Source organism: Hakea prostrata, chromosome 7, assembly GCF_041222555.1.
Source record: "Hakea prostrata isolate BN-2017 chromosome 7, UWA_Hpros_2, whole genome shotgun sequence".
In the NCBI taxonomy this organism is placed as follows: Eukaryota; Viridiplantae; Streptophyta; class Magnoliopsida; order Proteales; family Proteaceae; genus Hakea; species Hakea prostrata.
Genome location: NC_142606.1, coordinates 56,052,210 through 56,073,944, shown reverse-complemented (window position 1 = coordinate 56,073,944; position 21,735 = coordinate 56,052,210). Strand labels below are relative to the sequence as shown.

Here is a 21,735-nt window from a genome sequence, read left to right as displayed (position 1 = left end):
GGGATATGCAAAAAAAATCCAATGGTGGAGATTTAAAATTTGATTTGGGTTTTCAAAAAGTGTAATAATTACCCATAGAGACAAAGTCAAAAGATTTAAAATGAAATAGCCATTAGGTCCCACTAGTTACACCACTTCCCACTTCCTACTATTGTGAAAAACCACCCTAAAATGACATGCACAGTAGTGTATGTGAAATAGATTTAAAAAATATTATAATATTTAATAAGAATTGTAAAATTGCACAGATTTTAGCGATATTTCTCCGATTTTTTATTTTTCTCATTTTTGCCCCCAAATTTATTTTGCCCACCACCGAAACGGCCGAATTTTGGAGAAATGTTGCACCATAGGTAGAATCATAAATTACTTGTCACTATTGCTATTTAGTCACAAATAGCTAGGATGATATTTGCAAATATGATTTGAGAAGAGTTTTCTTGTGTTGTTTGGTGGGGGGGGGGGATCTCTTGGCACACACATGGTGGTGTAGAAAACAATATAACTCAATCAAATTAAGAAAAGAGCATATAATTAACAAAGGTATGGTTGCAAGTTTGGTCCTGATTACGTTCAAGTTAGGGTGGCTCTAGATTAGGTCTAGGATTGGATGTTTGACAAAGCTGGACCAAACATACCACCTTGTGGGATATTCTTGGTAAAAGTATGGTAATGATATGGAATTATACATTGTTTTAATGTTTTGTTGTTATGGTCAAAGTATAGTGTCTAACCTAGCCCAATGCAAGCTGACCTTATAAAGTCATGGTTAGGTTTTTAGGTTAGGCTAAAGAATACAATGTCAATGTCAAGGTTTTAAGAAGCTCGGCCCAACCTGTTCCTATTACAACCCTAATGAAGGGGCATGACTAGTAGGAAACTTTTTGCCAATAACCATGAATATTATATATGTGATATCCTCCTCTCTCTAACCCCCCCCCCGCCTTTTATATAGTGTTCAATTTTAAATTTCTATATTTAGATTTATAAATTAAAGTTTTTTTTAAGAGATTAACAAACAATTTATGGGGGACTTGGTTATATAATACTAAGTTAGAATTTCATTTTCACACTACATTTTTATTTTATTTTTCTCTCTCGTATTCTAAATACAAGGGTTATGTATCAAAACAATTTTTTGAACATAACTATTGATGTGGTCAATTATTGACTCCCAAAATCCACATAGGGGGGGGGGGGAGGGGGGGGTGATACATCTTATTATATATGCTTCTTCCTTTTGATTGATTCTCAGGTAATTTAGGGTGATACATCTTATTAAATATGCTTCTTCCTTTTGATTGATTCTTAGGTAATTTCTTATTCACCCCAAATTCAACTTTTATTCTTTTGATAGATGGGGGAGATGGGATGAAGTAACAACAAAATGGGTTTGAATCTGCTCTCCCAGGGGATAATGTATAACACAACCCCCACTTTCTCCACCACACATTCATGAAGGGATTCTACCTTGTCAATTTTTAGATATGGAAACTCTCCTTGAATGTGTGGTGTAGAAGGTGGTGAAGATTCAAATTAGTGACCTCCTAGAAAGTATGGATTTATTATGCCCCACAACATCAGCTACTAACTAAGCCACTAGTAGTCCCTTTAAATATTTACCAACTATCTTCCTTACATAAAAGTCTAAAATATACTTTCAAAAAAATAATTGTTGGAAAATGCCATGTTAGCATTGTCACATCAGCCTCCATGAGTTTTGATGATAACAAACATGAATTACTTATGGTTATATTGAGTTGTGTTTGTTTAGTTCAATATGAGAGCAAATAGATCAAATCCAACTCAATGCCAAATGCCTAAGTTCAAGTCAAGGCCAAGACCAAGCCAAGATGGACATGAAGTCTAAGTTAAGATGAGCATGAAGAATGGAGTACAAGAAGACTCAAAGAACATCAATGATCATCAACTCAAGCTCAAACAAGAAGACTTAGCAAATTAGGACTTAAGTCACTTCATGTACATTCATATGTAATTGCACTCAATTATACACATATCATCTCATTAAACTGACCTAAGACATGTTAGGAGAGTGTATGAGGCTTAGGATTGACTAGAAATCCCTAAAACCCCTTTAAGTCCATGTATTTCCCAATAATAGGTTTTCTGTGTTTCAAACGAAGCTCCGTCGACCTAGATGGACTGCCATCCTGGTTAAAAATCTCCAACGACTATATTTTAAATGAAATGGACGTCCATCTAAGTCAGATGGTAGTCCGTTTGAGCCAGATGGTAGTCCGTCTAGACTGAAATTATGACTAAAATTTGTCTATTTTCTATTCGTTTGGGGTTGGGATAAGGCACCCAAAGGCCATCTATATAAGCCCAATTTACCCCATTTGAGACCAAGAACCTTGCTAATTGATCAACTACTCCCCAAGTACTCTCAAGCTCTCATCAAATTACAAGAAAATCAATTGGGTTTTGCATCTCATCCTCACTCAACCTTGAAGAACATACCAAGGTGTTAAGCAAGCTCGTAGAAACCAAGCTTGAGGTGATTGAAGGCGTTGGTGGTACATTCATTTCCATTTGAGCATAAACCCTCATCGCATCACACTCACACAAGAGGTAAAGTGTCACACCTCTTGTTAGGTAACATCATTTTCTTGTATATTGTTTGTCTTCAATTCTAAGTCTAGGTAGACTAGAATTGGTTTTGGGTGCTCTTGCCCGTGAACAAAGATTGTTTGGGTGCTATTGCCCGTTAACAAAGATTGAAAATGGTGGTATTGTCCTAAAATAAACAAAGATTGTAAAGGGTGCTCTTGCCCCATAATAAAAATTGTAAAGGGTTTGATCTCTACCCATTGTATTGAAAGAGAATCACTAGTGGAATATTCTCTTGAGGCCAAGAGAGGAGTGGACATAGATTTGTAAAGTCCAACCACTATAAAATACTTGTCTTGTGGTTTATTGTTATTGTTTAATTTCATTTGAATTTTCAATTTACCTTGAATTTGCAATCAAACCAAAAAATTGGGACCAATTCACCCCCTCTCTAGGTTGCATCAACAATAATGAATTTTGTATTTTCTAAATTGATGAAAATCATAACGAACAATCTCTTAAAAAACAATTGGGATAAACTGCCACCCGAGTTGATCTATACTAATAAAACCCGTTACAAATACGGTGCCCCCTTCCTTAACGGTGTGTGCCGTGTTTGAATAATGTCTAATTTGCCCCATAAAATTAAGAAATAAAAGCGATGCTATCCCATTTATAAAACCGTTAAATGTCATTTTACCCTAAACTTCATTTATTTAGAATTAATGAATGGGCAATCCAATCCGATTGTTTCCCCCTTCACTAAACTTATTTTTTTGAATTAAAGAAATGGGCAAATCCATCCGTTGGTTTCCCTGCTCTTTTTTTGATTAAAGAATGAAATCCAATTTGTTTGGTTCCCACCCCTAACTTCTTTTTTTGAATTAAGAATGGCAATCCAAATCCATTTGGTTTCCTCCTCTTCTTTTTTTGAATATTTGGTGTTTCGTCATTGGTTGGTTTCCTCCCTCTGGGTTTCTTGGTTTTTCTCTTCTTTTTTTTTGGTTTTTTTTTAAATAAACGATTAGTTATTTTTTCCCCATTATTAAGGTACCGCTTGCGGTATGTGTGTGTTGGGTTTTTGGGGTGTTGGGTTGTGCCCTCTCTCGCTTTGGTGGGGCGTTTATGCGTTGTTGGTTGTTGGCGGGTCGTCAGAATTTCCCACAATTTCTTTTAAAAGACAGGGTATAATAATTCCAAAATGACAATTGAAATCATTTTTATAATACCCACCATCACATGCACGATGTCAAAAATTTGAAGAGAGGAATGAATTGATAAGAAAACATGTGTACAAGGTTCAAAGTTAAAGGATCACATTTCTTGGAGAATAGTATTATCCTTTACCCCCCACATAATCAGTGGGATCCAATCTCCAAAAGCTAACAAGGTAAGAACTAAAGAACCCCTTTGAATTTATGGTAGTGGAGATGTGAGGTAGTGTTATATGCTGCCCTCAAGAGGAGCAAAATCAAGACTCCAATAGGTTTAAGATTATTTATATTATATTGGAGAAATGATGGATGGTTAATCTTTCATCCACTTCTCTATTTTTCATTTATGATATTCTTCTTTTGTAGATTCACATCTAACATTGTCTTTCTAGTTTTATAAAACAATCTTCCATTTTTTCTAATATTTTCCACTATATTCCTATATTTTATTAGACATTTCTTATATATAAAGTATGGGTAAGATAATGCTATCAAGTTACATGCAATATGTGATTTTTTTTCTTCTTAAAATACATGCAATTATGATCTCTATAGGTCTAGACATAAGATAAAACTAAAGATCCCAGTGACAACTTGTTTATACTATAACTTAACTCCACCCTAATTCCCCATGAATCTTGAATTTTCAACTTCTATGAGGGTTCTCTAGTGAGCTTTATGTGAATTCTTCTTTGACAAAAATAAATAAATAAACAAAATATATAACTAATTAAAATTTCCAATGTTCTCCTTAAGGAATTTATTTATTTATTTTTGAGTAGTAGCATGTCTACAACCTACAACATTAGACAAACATTTTTTTCTTTTTGAAGCTGAGGTTCATCCGGGCCAGCTTGCGTGCACCTTGATTACATCCTCGCTAGGGAGACGCTGGTTGCAAGGGTCGAACCCATGAACCTCTCCACTGAGAAGCATGGATCTCTACCACTCTACCAACCCTGCATTAGCATAGGCCTAAATATTTGTTGAAGCCAAGGAATTGAATGTGCCCATTCTGCCGTACACACATGAAACTCATAGATGTGAACATACTAATCTACTACGATCGTTTAGAGAATATATATTTTTAGAATTTTATATATAGAAAAAAAGATTTCTTTTTGGAGCATAGCCTCAATTAATGTGAGTCTGGATCCTCACCTTGAAGGCGCCCAGCGAACCAAACCTCCGGGGCCCCCGCATTTTTAAAAGCCCCTTTTTGGGGCCCCCTTGATGTTTTTGGTTTTTTTTCTCGCGGTAATTAAACACATATAAAAACCTGCCCCCGTGCCCTTTCTGTGGTGTCCTTTTTGGGTCTCGTTTGTTCCTCTTGCTTTTTCCTCTCTCTTCTCGTTTCTTGTCGAAGAGCAGCTGTTTCTTGTGGGTGTTTTTTCTTTCTTGCCACGCTATGGGGGGGTTGGAGGGTGGAGGGGTGGGGTTGAGGTTGTTTTATTAGTACTTTGTTTTGATACCTATGTTTTTTTTTTTCCTTCCCCCTTAGCTGGTTGTGTAGGGGGGGTTGGTTGTGGTTGTTTTTTGGTGCTTTATCCTTCTTTCTTTTTGTCCTTGGGGGCTTTCCGTGGGGGTCGTTGGTGGGTTGGTTTTTTCCGGGGGGGCTGGCCCCCTCCGGCCCCCGGTCCGCCCCGCCGAGTGTGTCAGTCCACCCATTAGATACTCATTAGGTAGGAACTCTTTAAGGAGAAGATCCAATCCCCCATTGTTGCTTCCTCTTCATTGTTCCTCTTCCAAAAGTTGTTTTATTTATTTATTATCTTTGAAGTAGTTTTTTTAAGGATATTTAATATTTTTTTTGTGTCAACATAGACTACACTTAACACTACAAAAAAGGAAATAATATTTTATTTTAATTGTCTATAATAATATTTATTTGAGAAAATTTTAGGGACATCCATCAATAGCAAGAATCACAAACACCTTAAAAATATATCAAATTGGTAGAGATGCCCAAAATATCTCTTAAAATGGCACAATGGTATACTTCATCAGCAAATTCTGCTAAATGATGATTACATAATTCATAATTCCTAAATTGCCCTTGATATCTTGTGATATTACAGTATTACCCTTAACCACTTGCCTCTATTTTTTCTTTTTCTATTATGCTTTTACCTTTCGGTAAATCCCAATTAATAGATACCGCAACTTTACCCTTACAAAGGATCAAAATACAAAGTTTCAAATAACTATTTTAAATAATTTGGTCTACTGAAAGATTTGCCTCAATTTGACTATGACTTATCAAAAATAATACATTTTGTTCTTTCTCAATTCCTTGTGTATTGCACACGTCCAAATGGTTCCCCCCCCCCCCCACCCTTAATGATTAAAAAGTTTGCAATTTCTTTGTATGCTTACACAAAAAGAATAATAATTTGTTGAGTATAGACTTCATTAGTTGTTTATCAAAAAATGGCTTGAATCCATTATGTTTTATTTTCTTTCAAAGTAAAAGGAAGAGTGTGATCCAAAATCAAGGTTGGACTAAGTTTTATGTCATTGGTGGAGTTAGTGATGCACATGGGGTAGCACCAGGTATTCTTTAGGGTCCAGGACTCAAAATGAGTTAAAATTCGATTAGGCTCTTCGAAATGGGCCTTGGAGCAAGATTCACAGATTCTCGATGATCAACATTGTATTTTGCCTTTCGATGTTGTTTTGAGGAGTTTTTGAACATTTTTCTAATTTCAATGACACTATTGTCACCTCGTAGTTCTAAATTGGTAAAGAATCTAAAGACATATCCATGATCCACAAAACCATACTCTTTTCCTTTTAATGTTATATATTTTTGTCAAAGTTGAAACCCTGGGTTGGAAATGTAATGAGAATTGAATTCAGAAAGAAAAGCAGTTGAAGAAGGTGAAGAAGCAATTTAAGAATACCTCCACGATAGTTTGACTTATGAGGAGATTGTTTTGTAACTTGTACATCATGGCCTTTCCTCCACACCTTGCTTATGTCAGAATAAATATGCGGCCGTTTACTTCAAATTGATTAGAGTAAACTCACACTCACACATTTACATAGAGACTCTAAACAGTGAGAACATTATAAGGTTGAATTCCAAGGGAACCACGCAGTTGTAGTATAAATTAACTTGGTTCTAATCTAAACTCTCTAGAGGTGATCCAACTCAATCTTAGATCTTGTTTTCAATTCAATTTGATTTGTCTGAGGTAAGTGAAAAGCGGGAAGGAAAGTTGGAGGGAACCGAGACTATGGGATCTTCTGCATCTACAACGACAACAAATTAAGAAGAAAAAGGAGAAAGCTAGGGTGAGTACAATATCTCTGATCCTCTGGCATGCTCACCAAAACGACACTGTTATTGTATGATAGATTGTTGATGAGAAAGAAATTGCGGAAAGTTCTTCCCCCCCCCCCCCTCTTAAGTTGATTTCAATAATTTAGAAAATAGATGATAGCTTGGGGATTTAAGTAAATTGACTTTACTCAAAACAGAGAAACTGACTGGGTTAAAAAAAAATAAAGGGATAATTTTGGTATTTAAAATTATCAAGGGAGAAAGAGTGGTGAGAGTTTGAATTTTGGGGAGAATCAGATGAAAGTTTTGCGCAAGAAAGTTTTAGTAAATAGAGTCTACGTATAGGGGAATGATAGAAATTTGTTCAATTAGAACTTGTTTCTAGTGATTGAGAAACTATGTGTGACCAAAAGCACAGTCAATAGTGGACGCACTTATGGCACATTAGTAACAATCCTTCTATATAGAAACAATATAGTTAAGGAGGTCGAAGGTTCGAGTCTTTGTTCCTCCACACCTTTCTTTCCCCCACCCCCCATCCTTGCGTCCGTTTGTCACTCCTTATGGCCCCCAGCCCTTATGACTAGGTTGATGATAGATCCAAAGTAAAGAAGAAAGAGAGGAAAAAAAAAAAAGAATATATGATAATTGACAAATTTGGAGTAGTCGACTTTTAAACAAGTAAAAATGTGTCAACAAATATTATTTATTCAATAAATGGTCACTAACTAATAAATTGTCAATGACTGATCAAATGGTGAATAGTAAAGTGATCCTATAACTTCCTATAAACTTTTTAATAATTACAAGAATTGTTGATAATTATTAAAATAATTTTTTTACACAGCACCCACTATTTATATGAGGTCAAATCCATGAAAAGTGTTTGGCTAGATTTTTTTGGGTGCCGAGTGCCGACTTGACTCACCAACCCTCCTCATTTACATGGGCTTGGAACTGGCTGCAAAACATTGGTGAAGTTATACAACACCCACTATTATTGGGGTGAAATTGGTGACCCCCAACTATTATGCTTTAAATTATGATATCCACAATCAAAATTACAAGTTGTCCACAGTTAAGATTTTATGTTAAGTGATGGGTAAAATAGTCTAAATGCCCTTACCCTCGTTTAATTCATTTAAAATTTAAAATGCAAATTATCAAAATGCCCTTTAGGCAATAAAATGACATTATTGCCTCCAATTTGACTCATTAAATGACCTAATAGTGGGCGGATAAGATGGTTGCAAAGGGCAGAGTAGGTTAGCAGAGAGGGAAAAATATATAGTGGGTTGGTTGATGGAGAGGGAGATGTTGAGTAAGATTGGGGCAATATTATAATTTCAAATGGCATTTTGGTAATTTGTGTTTCAAATTTTGAATGAGTTAAACCGGGGGGATAAGGGCATTTAAGTCATTTTACCCATCACTTAACAGAAAATCTTAACTACAGGTAACTTGTAATTTTGACAGTGAATACCATATATTTTAGAGCATAATAGTAGATGATCACTAGTTTTACCTCAATAATAATAGTTGTTGTGTAAAAAACTCTTATTAAAAAAAATGTATATACTTGAAAAAATGATTGAACTGCCAACTGTTGTAGCAAATAAACGTAACATTAAAGTAAAGAGAGGGAAAATTAAAAAACTATGACTATTGGGATCATGCTAAAAATATGGTTTGAGTGTTGAGATTTAAAATTCAAATGATGAAGGTGACTACTAAGGACTTCTATAATAAAATGATGAACACATCACACAAAATAAAGTCCAAAAATAGAATGAATCATTATCTTTGACTATATATTTGGCTTGGAGAGACTTTTCTTCTAATCCCCCCCCCCCCTCTTCTAGGTTACTTAGAAGACAATTCCAACCATGTTATCTAATACAATTCTAGCATTGCTCTCACCAAAGAAAAAAGAAAAATAAATAAAAATAAAATTCTAGTATTACCAGTGCATTTGTTACCCATGGTTTCAAGCAGTGTCACCTATCATCTGGTCCATGTCTTACGAGGCAACTAACACCATTATCAATGCAAGGTTTAGACTATTCATGATTGTTAGATCCATGACCGTTTTAATGAATTTGGTCAATCTAGCATGTATATTTGTTCAACAGAGGCCTGAAGAAAAATGGTGGATATATTATCTTCATTTTTTTTTGGTAAATGTTGCTTTTATATATAAGGGATGGAGTAACTATTTATACATTAGGAATGGAGGTATTACCTAATATACTATCATGCAGAAATCAGAATCGAACCCCCGAACCCTTCACTAGGAGGTGTTGGTCTTACCGGCCAAGAAACCCTATGATGGTGAAATCCTTGGTCTTTCACATTAAACAGCCTAGATAATATTGTTCATCTAGCTTTTGAGTCTTTGTGACTCTGGCGTGCCCACGCAAAACAATACTTGTCCTTTGATGATCGATTAATACGATCGATGAATACCATATTTGCATGGTTAGTTGCATTCATCAAGTGTAAAAATAATAAATGATTGGTGTTTTAAAAGTTCAATCTCAAATAGAAGTCCTGAAAAGTTCATTTGATCCAAGTTCATGATGTTAACCCATATTGATTAAGTTCATTTATGGAGTTAGTCCTTAAGTCCTTGGCAAAACATACAATTTTCAAAGCAGGCGGCCATGAATATATAGATCAAGGTTTTATAGATACAACCTTGGTTAGATACATGATGACATGCAGAGAATATATTCATTTCCATGTCAAACCACAAAGAACCAAGCCAAACCCTAATTATGATACAATGTGAGGACATAGAGAAAGGTAACAAATGCTGGAACCACTTTTGTTGCAATAGCAAGCCATGCATGGCTCTCAATTTCAGATTTTGGAAACCCTAATACCCATTTCTGAAAACCTATAACTTCCCAAAAAAAACCCAAAATTGGATTTATAAGTATAAACACTAATGACAAGAAGTCAAGAGCACTGACCACTGGGCCACAGGCCCACGAGCCCACAGTAGAGTACCTAAAACAATACCAATTATGTCTCAAACTGAATCCAGAAATGGTTTTAGGGTTTCCAAAATTAATTGATTTCTCATGAGAAAATCTTGAGAGAGAGAAAGAGAACCCTGGACCCTAGTGTGGACTTTCATGAGTTATTGACTATACAGGGGCTTGGGGGCCCACATTTCTTTAAAGTTTCCTACCTTTCTCCCTCTTTATTTCCCCTCTGGTGTTTTTAATTTTCAAAAAGTTGTTGGACCAGAAAAAATGGGGCTTTCTAATTCAAATTTCTGAACCGTCGACCAAACTCAAGATGGTTGAAAAGTCAAGATTCTTCCCAAGGAATATATACTGACATCATTTTTTTTTGTTACACCCAAATTTTATTTTTATATATTTGGGATGTGGTATTACAAAATCGGTGAGGCTATGCCACTTGGTCTCAAGGAGATTCGAACTTTGATCAACTGGTTTTTTATCGTCCATCATTTTTTTTGTGGAGAAAATGAGACTTTATATTAATATAAATAAATAGAATACAAACAATAATACAGGATTAGGTTCTAAAGAACCTACGACCCTGTTGCTCTTCTACAACATATTGAGAGAGTTGAGCAGGCAAAGAGAGAGGATCCAACAAAATTTCTTGGTCCGACGTTACCAATCCGGCTAAAAAATCCGCGCACCTATTAGTCTCCCTAACACCATGTACCAAAATATACTCCTGAAACAAAGATTTCAAGTGAAGAATATCCTCAACAATGTGTAGCATCCCCCAATGTGAGCGGTAAGTACCCAGACAAGTCCTAATTGCCACTTCGGAGTCTGAATGCACCAAAACCTTATTACAGCCGTATTGCTACGCAACTCACTAAGGTAGCCGTTGATATTTTGGATAAGTCATATCTGGGGACTGTAATAGGATTAGTTAGGTCAGGCTTTTCAAAACTTTGGTCTTACATGTCAATGTAGAGTTGGTTGAGTGTTAAGATCCATACTTCTCAGTGGAGAGGTCATGGGTTCGACCTTGTAGACAACAAAGCTCCCCCTTGAGGATGTAATCGAGGTGTGCGCTAGCTGGCCCGGATGAACCTTATATACCAAAAAACTTTAGTCCTACCCTAAAGGATTCATTCAATTGGCAATGACTATTACCTCTTTGTAAATAGATCACAAGTGTGATTCCACTTGGTGGTATATGTAATAGTTCCCCCAACCCCTTATTTATTGAAGCTCCCTTGTAAAACAATTAAAAAAAGAAGAAAAAAAAACCTTGATCCTAATCCTAAAACTCTAGCTTGGCCTTAACCCTAACTCTTGACCCTGGTCGTAGATGGTCAGGCCATACCAGGGTAGACACTTAATCCTAACTTGGCTTCGAACTTGATTCTAACTTGAACTACAAAAAAAATAACCTAAAAGACCAAAAAGGTTGGTCATGCTTTCTGAGCCAACTCCAGTTAAACACTCAATCATGACTCTTATCAAGTCACTTGACTTGAACCTAATCTACTCCCAGGGCCAAAATCTGATGCATACTGAGATAAATTCAAGCCATCAGGAACAAACTGCTGACTCATCTCTGGAGTATATTTAAAACCCGAACCAAACACTGGCTGAAATTCCATTTGATGGATCTGGATTTGTCAAATCATAAGAATGGAGGCAATCTACACATCTTTAGAAATCTTTAAAGTTTATATTCAAAAAATCTTGTAGATCTTCAAGAAATAGTTTGCATTAGTGTCTACTATTTTTGTTGTTAAAATAAGAAAAGACTGATAAAATAATAAGCAACAAGCTTAAACTAATAATGTAGCCGTATTAATTATTTTAAATAGAAAAACTAAATAAGAACTTTCATTTTTGACATAAAAAACACTTTTAGGTCAAAGAAATTATTTTTTAAAAATAAAAAATAAATAAAGCAATGATTGATTTTCATAATAATGAATTTTAACAATTCCACAACTAATAGAAAAATTTCTAAAAGTTTACAAAACAAAGGTATTGTCGTTGAGTTCTTCATGAGATGTAACAACCAATTTAATTAGCATTTAAGATCGAACCCCATATATTTGATAAGAAATTATAATTAAAATACAAAGAAAAAATAATTATTTTCGTAGATTCTTAAAATTTTTATAGAGTTCATTGAAAATATCTTGCAGAGGTTATCATTAGATATGAAATGCATCAATTTCTGCTATTTTATTATCTAAACTAATAAATAAATAATAGAATAATAATGTCAAGTTGAAATATATATACTATAAATTTATTAGAGAAAACATTATTATTTTTTATTATTATTATTATTATTATTATTATTATTATTATTATTATTATTATTATTATTATTATTATTATTATTTGTGTGTTCTAGTTGGAAAATTGACTTTTAAAATTCGTTGAAAGTTCAAACGTGAAATCTATTTGAAAAAGCATATTAAATAGAAGAATCACTGAAGGAGAATAAGGATTGCAGCCGCCCAGCAATTAGTCTATGAAAACCTTTTGGACGAAAGACCAAACTTTTTTTCTTCTTTAATAATTTTCACGTGCTGTCAAAGGTGGACTAGGTTTGAATGGAAAATTCTTGTTTGATCTATTGATGATCTTCTGAAAGGATAAGAATAATTTATGTAAATTCTTTTGTCTTTGGGTTGAGATACAAAGAACCAAATAAGAGAAGATTAAGTATCCATTTAATAATTCACCAAGCCAATGTTTGTTTACTGGAATAAAAGTAAGTGGAAAAAAAGTTTGAAAAAAATAATGTTGTTAATAAAATTTCAAAAGTGTGATTTGTTTGGTTTGTGGGGGGGAAAAATTGTCGGACAAACTTTATTAAATTAGAGAAGCTTGTCTAGTGAGGAAGCATACTAAAATTTTACATCTCATGTTTTTTTCAAAACCTCACAAAATAAGTGAAATTTAGTGAAAAAGTGTGAAAAACAACAAAGTAAAATCCACATTTAACATTGTTCCATAAAATTTCTTCATTTTCTTTCATTCTCTCTCACTCCATTACATATATGACCCACATATTTTTCTTGGCCCCACCCCTTTTTCCCTACCTTACCTTTGAAAATAAACGCAATCCAAATGCTTTTGTTTTGGGAAAAGACCAAAAACAATTATGATTGTTTTTAGAAATATAAACATTTTTCTAGGTTTTTGATAAAACTTAAAAAAAAATTTCATCAAAAGTTTTTTTTGAAGCAAAAATTTTCATAAATTTTAGAGCAAATTGTACTGACACCCCCAAATGGAGGCTTTAAAACACTGACAACGCCACTTTATGTTTAAAAAGCACAAAGATCCCAAAATTGGATTTTTATTGGATATATTTGTCCAATTTGTCAATGAAAACCTTTCGGACACTGTTTATTATAGGAATATTTTTTTAAATAAACAATGATTTAACATTTTTGGATAGTAAATTTGACAAATATATCAAATTAAAATTCAATTTTAGGATTTCTGTGTTTTTTAAACATAAAGTGAGATATCAGTGCTTTAAAGCCTTCATTTTGGGTGCCAATGCAATTTACTCTAAATTTTAATATATATTGCTAAAATCATGCAAAACAAAACCGTTTTATCAAATAGTTTTCAACTGATTTTTTTGCTTCTCGATACAAGAAATACCAGAAACTACTTTTTAGTGGGTTATCAGGTGATCCTAAAACTTTTCTTAATCAACCCAGGAATAAAAATATTAGAAAAGAAGACTTTGCAACGCACTACTTGATTGTCCAATCTATGCATGAAACTCACACTATAATTAAGTAATATTTTTGAGAAAAATTCCAACATTTGAATCAAAATTAATTTGAAAATTATTTTCATATATATTAGTCAAATGCTTTTAATTTGTAGCTCATCAAAATTTGAAGATGGCCTATGCGAATAAATTGACTTTTTTTTTTTTCATTTGAATATTCTAGCTGTTTTTAAAACATGATATATTTTATCATCTTTGTTGAACAATTTCGAATGATGGTCAAAAGTTAAGAACCACGATCGATATATAATCATGAGACTTTTTAATTCCCAGCTGAAAAATGAAGATGCAATAAAAATCTTGTAAAAATTAACACTAATATATGAGATTTTAGCATTTCGGAAAGGTAATGAAGAAATTCAAAGCTTCAAATGGTTAACAAGCTTTGTCACACTCTTACTTAACTTAATAAATGTCAAATTTTAGAGCTCATCTCGGATATATATATCAGTTACCATGTACAAGGCTCTCCTCATTTTATCACAATGTCTTGCAATGCACTAACCAAAATATAAGTTGTCTAAAATGTTTGTCAACGTGCTCCTTGGTTATCTAAATACTAATTTTAATAGCACAAATGACAATTTTGATAATTTGTCTTGAATCCATTGACTAATCATATACAAGGCTTCCCGCCCCCAAGAAAAAGAAACTCTTATTTCATTCTCGTAAAACAAAAGACAACATTTGAATTAATACTTCTGCGTGCATTCTTAATTGTCTCCACATCGAATATTGCAACCAAACACCCATCTTTTATCATATAATAGATAAATTTTTTCGTTACAATATATAAATATATGGATTACATCAGATGCTACCTCATGACTTTGTCACTTGCATGATTGAGTGCACCCTTATAACATTAGCTCATCAACATATACATTTCAAGTCATACCCTACAAGTAAGTGAAGATAGGATATATGAAACCAAGTGAGTCAAAACATAATTTACAGATTATTATTTCATTATCAAAAGATTATTGGTCTTCCTAGCTAGCTAGATCCAATGGCGCCTTTGGTAGCAAAACCATACGAACTCAAATGATAATAGTTGTGCCAATAAAGAAAACCTTGTTGCCATTATTCTTTTCTATTTAAATATAGCAACCCACCGATATGTTTTTATTCTAATGATTTAGGAACATTTCTTTCTTATTTTAGTGTTAAAATAAGGTTTGTCTGTATGTAATTATTTCTCCGATGACTTAGAATAATTTCTACCACTATTCTTAAAATTTTATAATATTTGCATCGTCTCACACATGCTATAGAAATATTTCTTTATCACCTTCTGATGTTTCTTAGAAACCCATTACAGTCATAGATTCAAACTTTCCAAGAAAGCTAAAGAAGAATTATATATACAGAGAGAGAGAGAGAGAGAGAGAGAGAGAGAGAGAGAGAGAGAGCTTTATGGGTAGTGTTGTGATGGAGACATTTTCTTCAACTTTGAATTGGCCATCTCATGCAACTTTCGTGACCACTGACCAGACAGAAACAAACAGTCTAGCTGAAGACATCCTCTCACATTCATGAACATCTCACCCTAAAAACAAAACTGAATCAATGACCCACAGACTGCTTCTTCTACGAAAGCTTAATAAGAATAATAATAAAAAAATAAAAATAAAAACAGATGAACATAAGTGGAATTTCTGAAAATCTAATATACTTCACTTCAGTTCAATTTTCATTTACATGGAACCAATATTTCTCTTTCTCTCCTCCATCATAATGATCAAGACTCATTAAAACACCAAATCTAAACAAGAAATTAGTTACTCGCTCTTTTTCTGTGTTTTTTCCCTGTTGGAGATCAATGAACTATTAGAATGCAACTTTACAAATTAGTGTAAGGAGGGTTAGTTAAGGTTGGAGCAACTTCACTACTGATCTTCCCATGAAAGCCAAAGCCACTGAATACATCATATGGAGAGTTAAATGAGAAATCCATGAAAAATCCATCTTCTTCAACAACTCCGCTGCTACCAGTTGATGAAAACAAGGTATTATCCATGACAAGAGAAGTAGAAGAGGCAGCAGCAACTGAGAAGCTTGCTGATGGAACTTCACGAGATGATGGGACACTGTAACTGCTCGTTGTACTTGTTCCAAATTCAGGAAAGAAGTGACCTGTTGGGTTTGAAGCAAGTGCTTTAGAATCCAAATTTTGTCCCAGCCCAACTTCATTTGATAATGGCAATGTTGAGAAGCTTGTGTTGATAGTATCAGAAAAACCAGGCTTGTAGGTCTGAGCTTCAGACAAAGCAGGAGAACTTGTGTTGCTTGGGAGACGAATCTTTCCTGCAATTAGTTTCTTCTTCAGCTTTGTATTCCAGTAATTCTTCACATCATTATCTGTTCTTCCTGGTAACTGAGAAGCAATGACCGACCACCTGAAAAATAAAAATAAAAAAGAATAAATTAAATCATTAAAAGTAACATAAATCAAGATGAGAAGGAAGGTCCGAAGGGAGAGGAACAAGAGAAATGAAATAAACTTGCCTGCTCCCTATACTATTATAGAGAGTACAGATTATGTTGTCTTCTTCCTCAGTAAAACCTCCATGCTTAATGTCTGGTCTTAGATAATTGAGCCATCTCAAACGGCAACTCTTGCCACAGCGTTTAATTCCTGAAAATTAGAGAACTGGGTAAGTGGGTATTCAAAAATTGGATCAAAATCACAAAGTTCTGTTGTAATCAAAGTATGGAATAGGAAGATCAACAATAAACTTCCAGTTATAGTAGTTGCAAAGACAATGTAGGAACAAAGAAACCCCACTTCCTCTTTCTTTTCTCCTTCTAAACTGAAACTTCCTTCAGTTCCCCACACACACACACATACAGAGAGAAAGAGAGAGAGAGAGAGAGAGAGAGAGAGAGAGATCAGTAAAAATTAGTCTCTCTCTCTCTCTCGTTGAGTTGAGTGAGCAATTAAGGAAAACCCCAGAAAAGAAAAGATAGAAAGAAAAAAGAGCAGAAATTGTGGGCTGAGGACCAAGAAGAGAAATTATAGAGAGGAAGATCGAAGGAAGAAAGACCTGCTTTGCGGGGTAAAGTAATCCAGTTACCACCAGTGCCGTACTGCTCAACGTAGTTCTTGAGAGCTGCATCTTCTTCAGGAGACCATGGCCCTCTTTTCACGTTGGCTTTGTCACAGCAAGGAGCTCTCCCCATGGCTACTTTCACCGGTAATTAAGAAGGAACCCAGTTGAGGAACCCAGTGGAGTGAGAGAGAGAGAGAGAGAGAGAGAGAGAGAGAGAGAGAGAGAGATGGTTGCAGATACGCAAAGGTGTTATGCTGGGCTGAGAAGCAAACACCAATATTTCTGCTTGACTTGGTTGCAGCTTTTAAAGATGATAGATAGAGATTTCAATGCCTAAGCTTGACAACATAAGACCTTTATTTTTGTTTAATTGAATCACCTTTATTTTCATTCCAGTTGGTTTACTTAAGAGAAGAGCCCAGTCAATGTTTACTATAGAAATCTGAAAGTTGAAACTTAATATATATAAGTAGATAATGTTTGTTTATAATTAATAAATAAATTAATGTTGTCTTACTAGTTACTACTAATAAACTCTCAGAGCTTAGGGCATATCAGCATTTCCGACAGGACTGAAAAGACAGATATGTAGTTGTCTCCCGCAGGACTGAAAGGACACCGATATACACTTGGGTTTGAACTGAATCAGTTTCAGTTTCAGTTTCAGTTTCTGTTTCTGTTTCTGACTCTGTTCCAGCCCAAATTGCTTGTACTCCTTGGCTGCTTAGTTAGGAGGGAGGGAAGTTTTAAAGAGTCCAGAGATCCTCTACCCATGCTAGCATAGGTAGATCTTCATGATACACATTAGGGTCCATGTTCCATCTAGGGCCCGGATCACCCAAATCCGTCCTAACCTATTTTAAATCCGAATAAGGTATAGGTTAGGGCTGACAGTTAAAACCCTAGGTTAGGGTGAGGTTGAGTTGGTTTAGGTTAGTTTTGAGGCCTTGGCTCCGCCTAACCCAACCATATCCGAACCTAAACCTTTAGTTTCAACCACAGTACATTATGTCGTTGAAACATCGTGACATTTTGGCAAAAAGTCAGCATGTTGTCGCTAAAGGGTGACATGAAACAAAGCATCGAAACGACAACAACAAAAAATCACTGGAAAATCATCGAATCGGCGAAATAAAAAATCGAAAATTTTGCTAACTTTTTTCGAAAATTTTGCTAACTTTTTTCTTCTTCTTCTTCTCTCTCTCTCTCTCTCTCTCTCTCTCTCTCTCTCTCTCTCTCTCTCTCTCTCTCTCTCTCTCTCTCTCTCTCTCTCTCTCTCTCTCTCTCTCTCTCTCTCTCTCTCTGCGATATCTGTCTAAGTCTTCTTAGGTCTCTCTCTCTCTCTCTAGTTTTAGGTGAAGTAGTGGGCTATTTTCGGAGGGCAATTTATGGAGTTCCACACTTCCATCGCCACTCTCGTTTCAGGTGAAGGCGTAAAGCAATAGGATTTTTGGCGATAGTTCCTGATACGGAAGATTCCTACCCGATCGAGTCTGACGCGGATGGGGCTTCACATGCTAGTTAGTCGGAACATATGCCGACCACCCCGACCAAGGCGTAACGTATGCTGGACTAATATAGCAACCGTTCTCAATGGGGAAGGTCAACTTAATCACTAATCGAGCAGGACCTACAACATGGAGGCATAATCTTAGGAGAAACAACAACCTCTATCGGATAAACTTACCAAGTACGTAAAAGGTAATACTTACAGTATAAAAAGATGGTCATATCCCTCCGGTAAGGATCCAAGACATTTTGAGCATTATCTTGTGTTGCTTTTACATAAGTATTCTTCTTGCTCATCATCTGACTTAGCCATCGGAGGCGGCTGCCCGGCACATGAGCCGACCCGCATCTAACTTTTCTTGCAGGACTCATCGTCCCAAATATGAGAGGAGGCTCAGTCAATCCAAAAGTTTAACTGAGACGCATCAATTCCCCTACCAAAAGTCGGCAAAATATCGCCATGTTAGTGATGTCGTTCGCCACTGACACACGAGTTTTGGTCTACATTTTGAACCTTGGTTTCAACCCTGATCTATGAAATGATTTCATTATGGTGAATGATAGAGTTGACGCATTTACTTAATTAAGGACATGAAACTTTTATCTTTATATAGTTGATTAGATTTTGAAATTATGAATGCACCACAGATGTTTATAATTATTTTGAATTTGATAGTACGTGTAACTCCTCTTGTGAGTTGATATCCTCAGCATATGATGGTCCGATCTTAAGCTTTTGGGTTGGTGAACATTTAGATGTTACCTTTTATTTATTTATTTTGATAATATATTACATTTCATTTTAAGGTTTAAAAAACTCAAAGATCTGAATTGGAGATTTTTTTTCCTTGGGGGAAAATTTCAATGTTATCCGTTGAGTTACCCTCTAATACTAATGTCACCCTTTAAGTTTTTCAATTTATTAGATAGACCAGCTATTACTAACGTTGTTAGTTTTAATTAGTTTTAATTTATTTATTTTCTATATTACCCCCACATCCTAAGTTTGAAAACACTATTTATGACACGTGATAATTAATGATTGGGAGAGAAAGTAGTTAAAGATAGGGGTGTCAATTTTCAACCCGAACCGTTAAAACCGGGCCGGGCCGGCCTGTTATAGCTCAAACCGGCCCGAACCGATCCTTAATGGGCCGTAATTGGGCTGAGGGTCCTCAACCCGAACAGTTTCGAGCTGGCCCGGCCCAGCCCGTGTGCGGCCCCGTCAGCCTGTTAGTCTTTTACATAAATAAAATTAGGGATAATTACTATTGTCCCCCGGTACTATAGCTTAATTACTAATGTATCCCCTGTACTTTTTGAAATTACTAATTCAACCTTCAACTTTGCTTGTAATTACTATTGTCCCCCTACTATTAAACTCCGTTAGTTAAATGATGATATGGCATATTTTATTTATTTAAAAATCCCAAATTAACCCTATAGTCTTATATTATTTATTTACACTTTATATTAAATTACATTACTATCCTGAATAATTAGGGAAAACTTAAACCTATTTAAACAATCTTCTTTCCTAGTCTAAAAAAAGAGAGAAAATCAAGGAATACACATTTTCAAATTTCGATATGTACTTTTCAATTTGGTAATAAAAAAATAGTAATTCCTAATTTTTTGTGTTATTTTTAATTTTGTTATTTACTTTCTAGTTTAATGTTATCAGTTTAAGAAGTTTCTACTTCCAATAGATTATTATTTATTTATCTAATTTGATGTTAGCTATTTTAAGAAGTCCTACTACCAATATGGTGCCTTTTTCTTTTTAATTCAAGATGATAAAAATACACATGTAAAATTATTTCATATGATTTTTTTTTTCTAAATGAGGATAATATTTTATTTGGCATTCTTTTTGTAAAAGGGCAAAATAGACATTAAACATTCAACCTTAACGGTTCCACCGTTAGAATTGAGGGGGCCAACAGTAATTTCATAAGGAGTAGGGTTCTTTTAGTAATAAAGCTATAATACAGGGGGGCAATAGTAATTATCCCATAAAATTAACATATAAATGTAAGTAATTTTTTTTGGTATTGTTTAAATGTAATTAATGATCCATGAATTTTAGTGTTTGAGACGTTGAGACTCGAGTTTGAGTAGGTGAGAGTTAAGTGTTAACACGTTTAACGGTTTAAGTTTTAACTTTTTAATTTTCAAATTTCATTTAGTTTTATTATTTTAAAATTTAAAAGTCTTAATTGATAACTCTTAACTCTTAAGTCTTAATCTTAATCGTTAACGTTGTTTCAGTTTCAGACTTTCAGTCTTTCACATTTTCACTTTTGTGAAATCAAGCATCCAGGTTTCAAATTTCATTTTCACCGTTTCATGCTAATGACATCACTTATCGTTGGATCTACTTGGAGTCTTCATTCTCTATCTTTTGTAGTGGGGGGGGGGGGGGGGGGGGGGGAGAAATTTGGCCCCCCCCCCCCCCCCCCCCCCCCCCCCCCCCCCCCCCCCCGGGGGGGGGGGGGGGGGGGGGCCCCGGCGCGCCCCCCCCCCCCCCCCCCCCCCCCCCCCCCCCCCCCCCCCCCGAGGGGGAGGGGGGGGGCGGAAAAACAACGGGGGGTTTTTCTTCAAGGTTATTCTTGTCTTTTCGAAATATTTAACTTGCTTATACCATCAGTTAATTGTGGTTTCTTAACAATAGGAGATGTCTTTGATATATTTTTACTCAATAAGGGTTCTGACTGGTAAGTTGGACACCTCAGGGCGTGGTGTCGAAAAATTTCCTTCCCTTTTTTCTTTTTTTTTTTTTTTTTTTCGGTGAAGGTCAATTAGAGTCACTTAGTTAAGATCAATAGAATTAAATAGGGCAATAAGGACCAAAACTGTTCGGCTAAGCCTAGTTAGAATCAATTAGAGCGGGCTTGGGCTGGGCTGAAGCCTAACAAGATAGGACCTGAATTGAAACTTTTAACATTGAGGGTTAAGTTAAATCTAGATGGAGAAAAAAAGGCCTAGATTGGACTCAAGTTTGGAAACACACAACTTTTTACTTCACCCCTACTTGTAATACAACAATCTTCCCACAACCACTAGAATTGTTGACTCGTGGATTTGCTTCTAGTACAATAGTGACAACCTCCTATCTATAGGTAAGTCCAAAGGGGTCATGAATTCAAAACTCCGTCCCTCCCCACCTTCCCCCTCCCCCTAGACCTACAAACCCCAATCATTGTGACTGGTTTGATGATGGCCAAAAAAATAATTCTTGATTCTAAAGTGAAAGCATCTACTTTAACCCCCCCCTTCCCCTCTTGACTTTGAAATGCTTTCTCTGGCTATTTTACCC

The 21,735-nt window shown here is 35.2% G+C and overlaps 1 protein-coding gene across 1 annotated transcript; it reads right to left on the bottom strand.

Moving 5' to 3' along the window:
- Positions 1 to 15,434: 15,434 nt before the first annotated feature.
- Positions 15,435 to 17,235, bottom strand: LOC149011434 (transcription factor RAX1-like). Its single transcript, XM_089163884.1, has 3 exons — positions 16,902 to 17,235; positions 16,363 to 16,492; positions 15,435 to 16,253 (listed from the first exon to the last, which is right to left on the bottom strand). Exons 1-3 carry the CDS (start codon positions 17,035 to 17,037, stop codon positions 15,698 to 15,700), a joined length of 822 nt encoding a protein of 273 aa, XP_089020010.1. The 5' UTR covers positions 17,038 to 17,235; the 3' UTR covers positions 15,435 to 15,697.
- Between the last annotated feature and the right edge of the window lie 4,500 nt (positions 17,236 to 21,735).

Excerpts from the sequence above, each read along its gene's own strand:
- LOC149011434 (XM_089163884.1), bottom strand. The coding sequence starts at position 17,037 with ATGGGGAGAGCTCCTTGCTGTGACAAAGCCAACGTGAAAAGAGGGCCA. Across the intron at positions 16,493-16,901 it reads TACTTTACCCCGCAAAGCAG|GAATTAAACGCTGTGGCAAG; the intron begins GTCTTTCTTCCT and ends TCTAATTTTCAG. Across the intron at positions 16,254-16,362 it reads TATAATAGTATAGGGAGCAG|GTGGTCGGTCATTGCTTCTC; the intron begins GCAAGTTTATTT and ends TTTATTTTTCAG.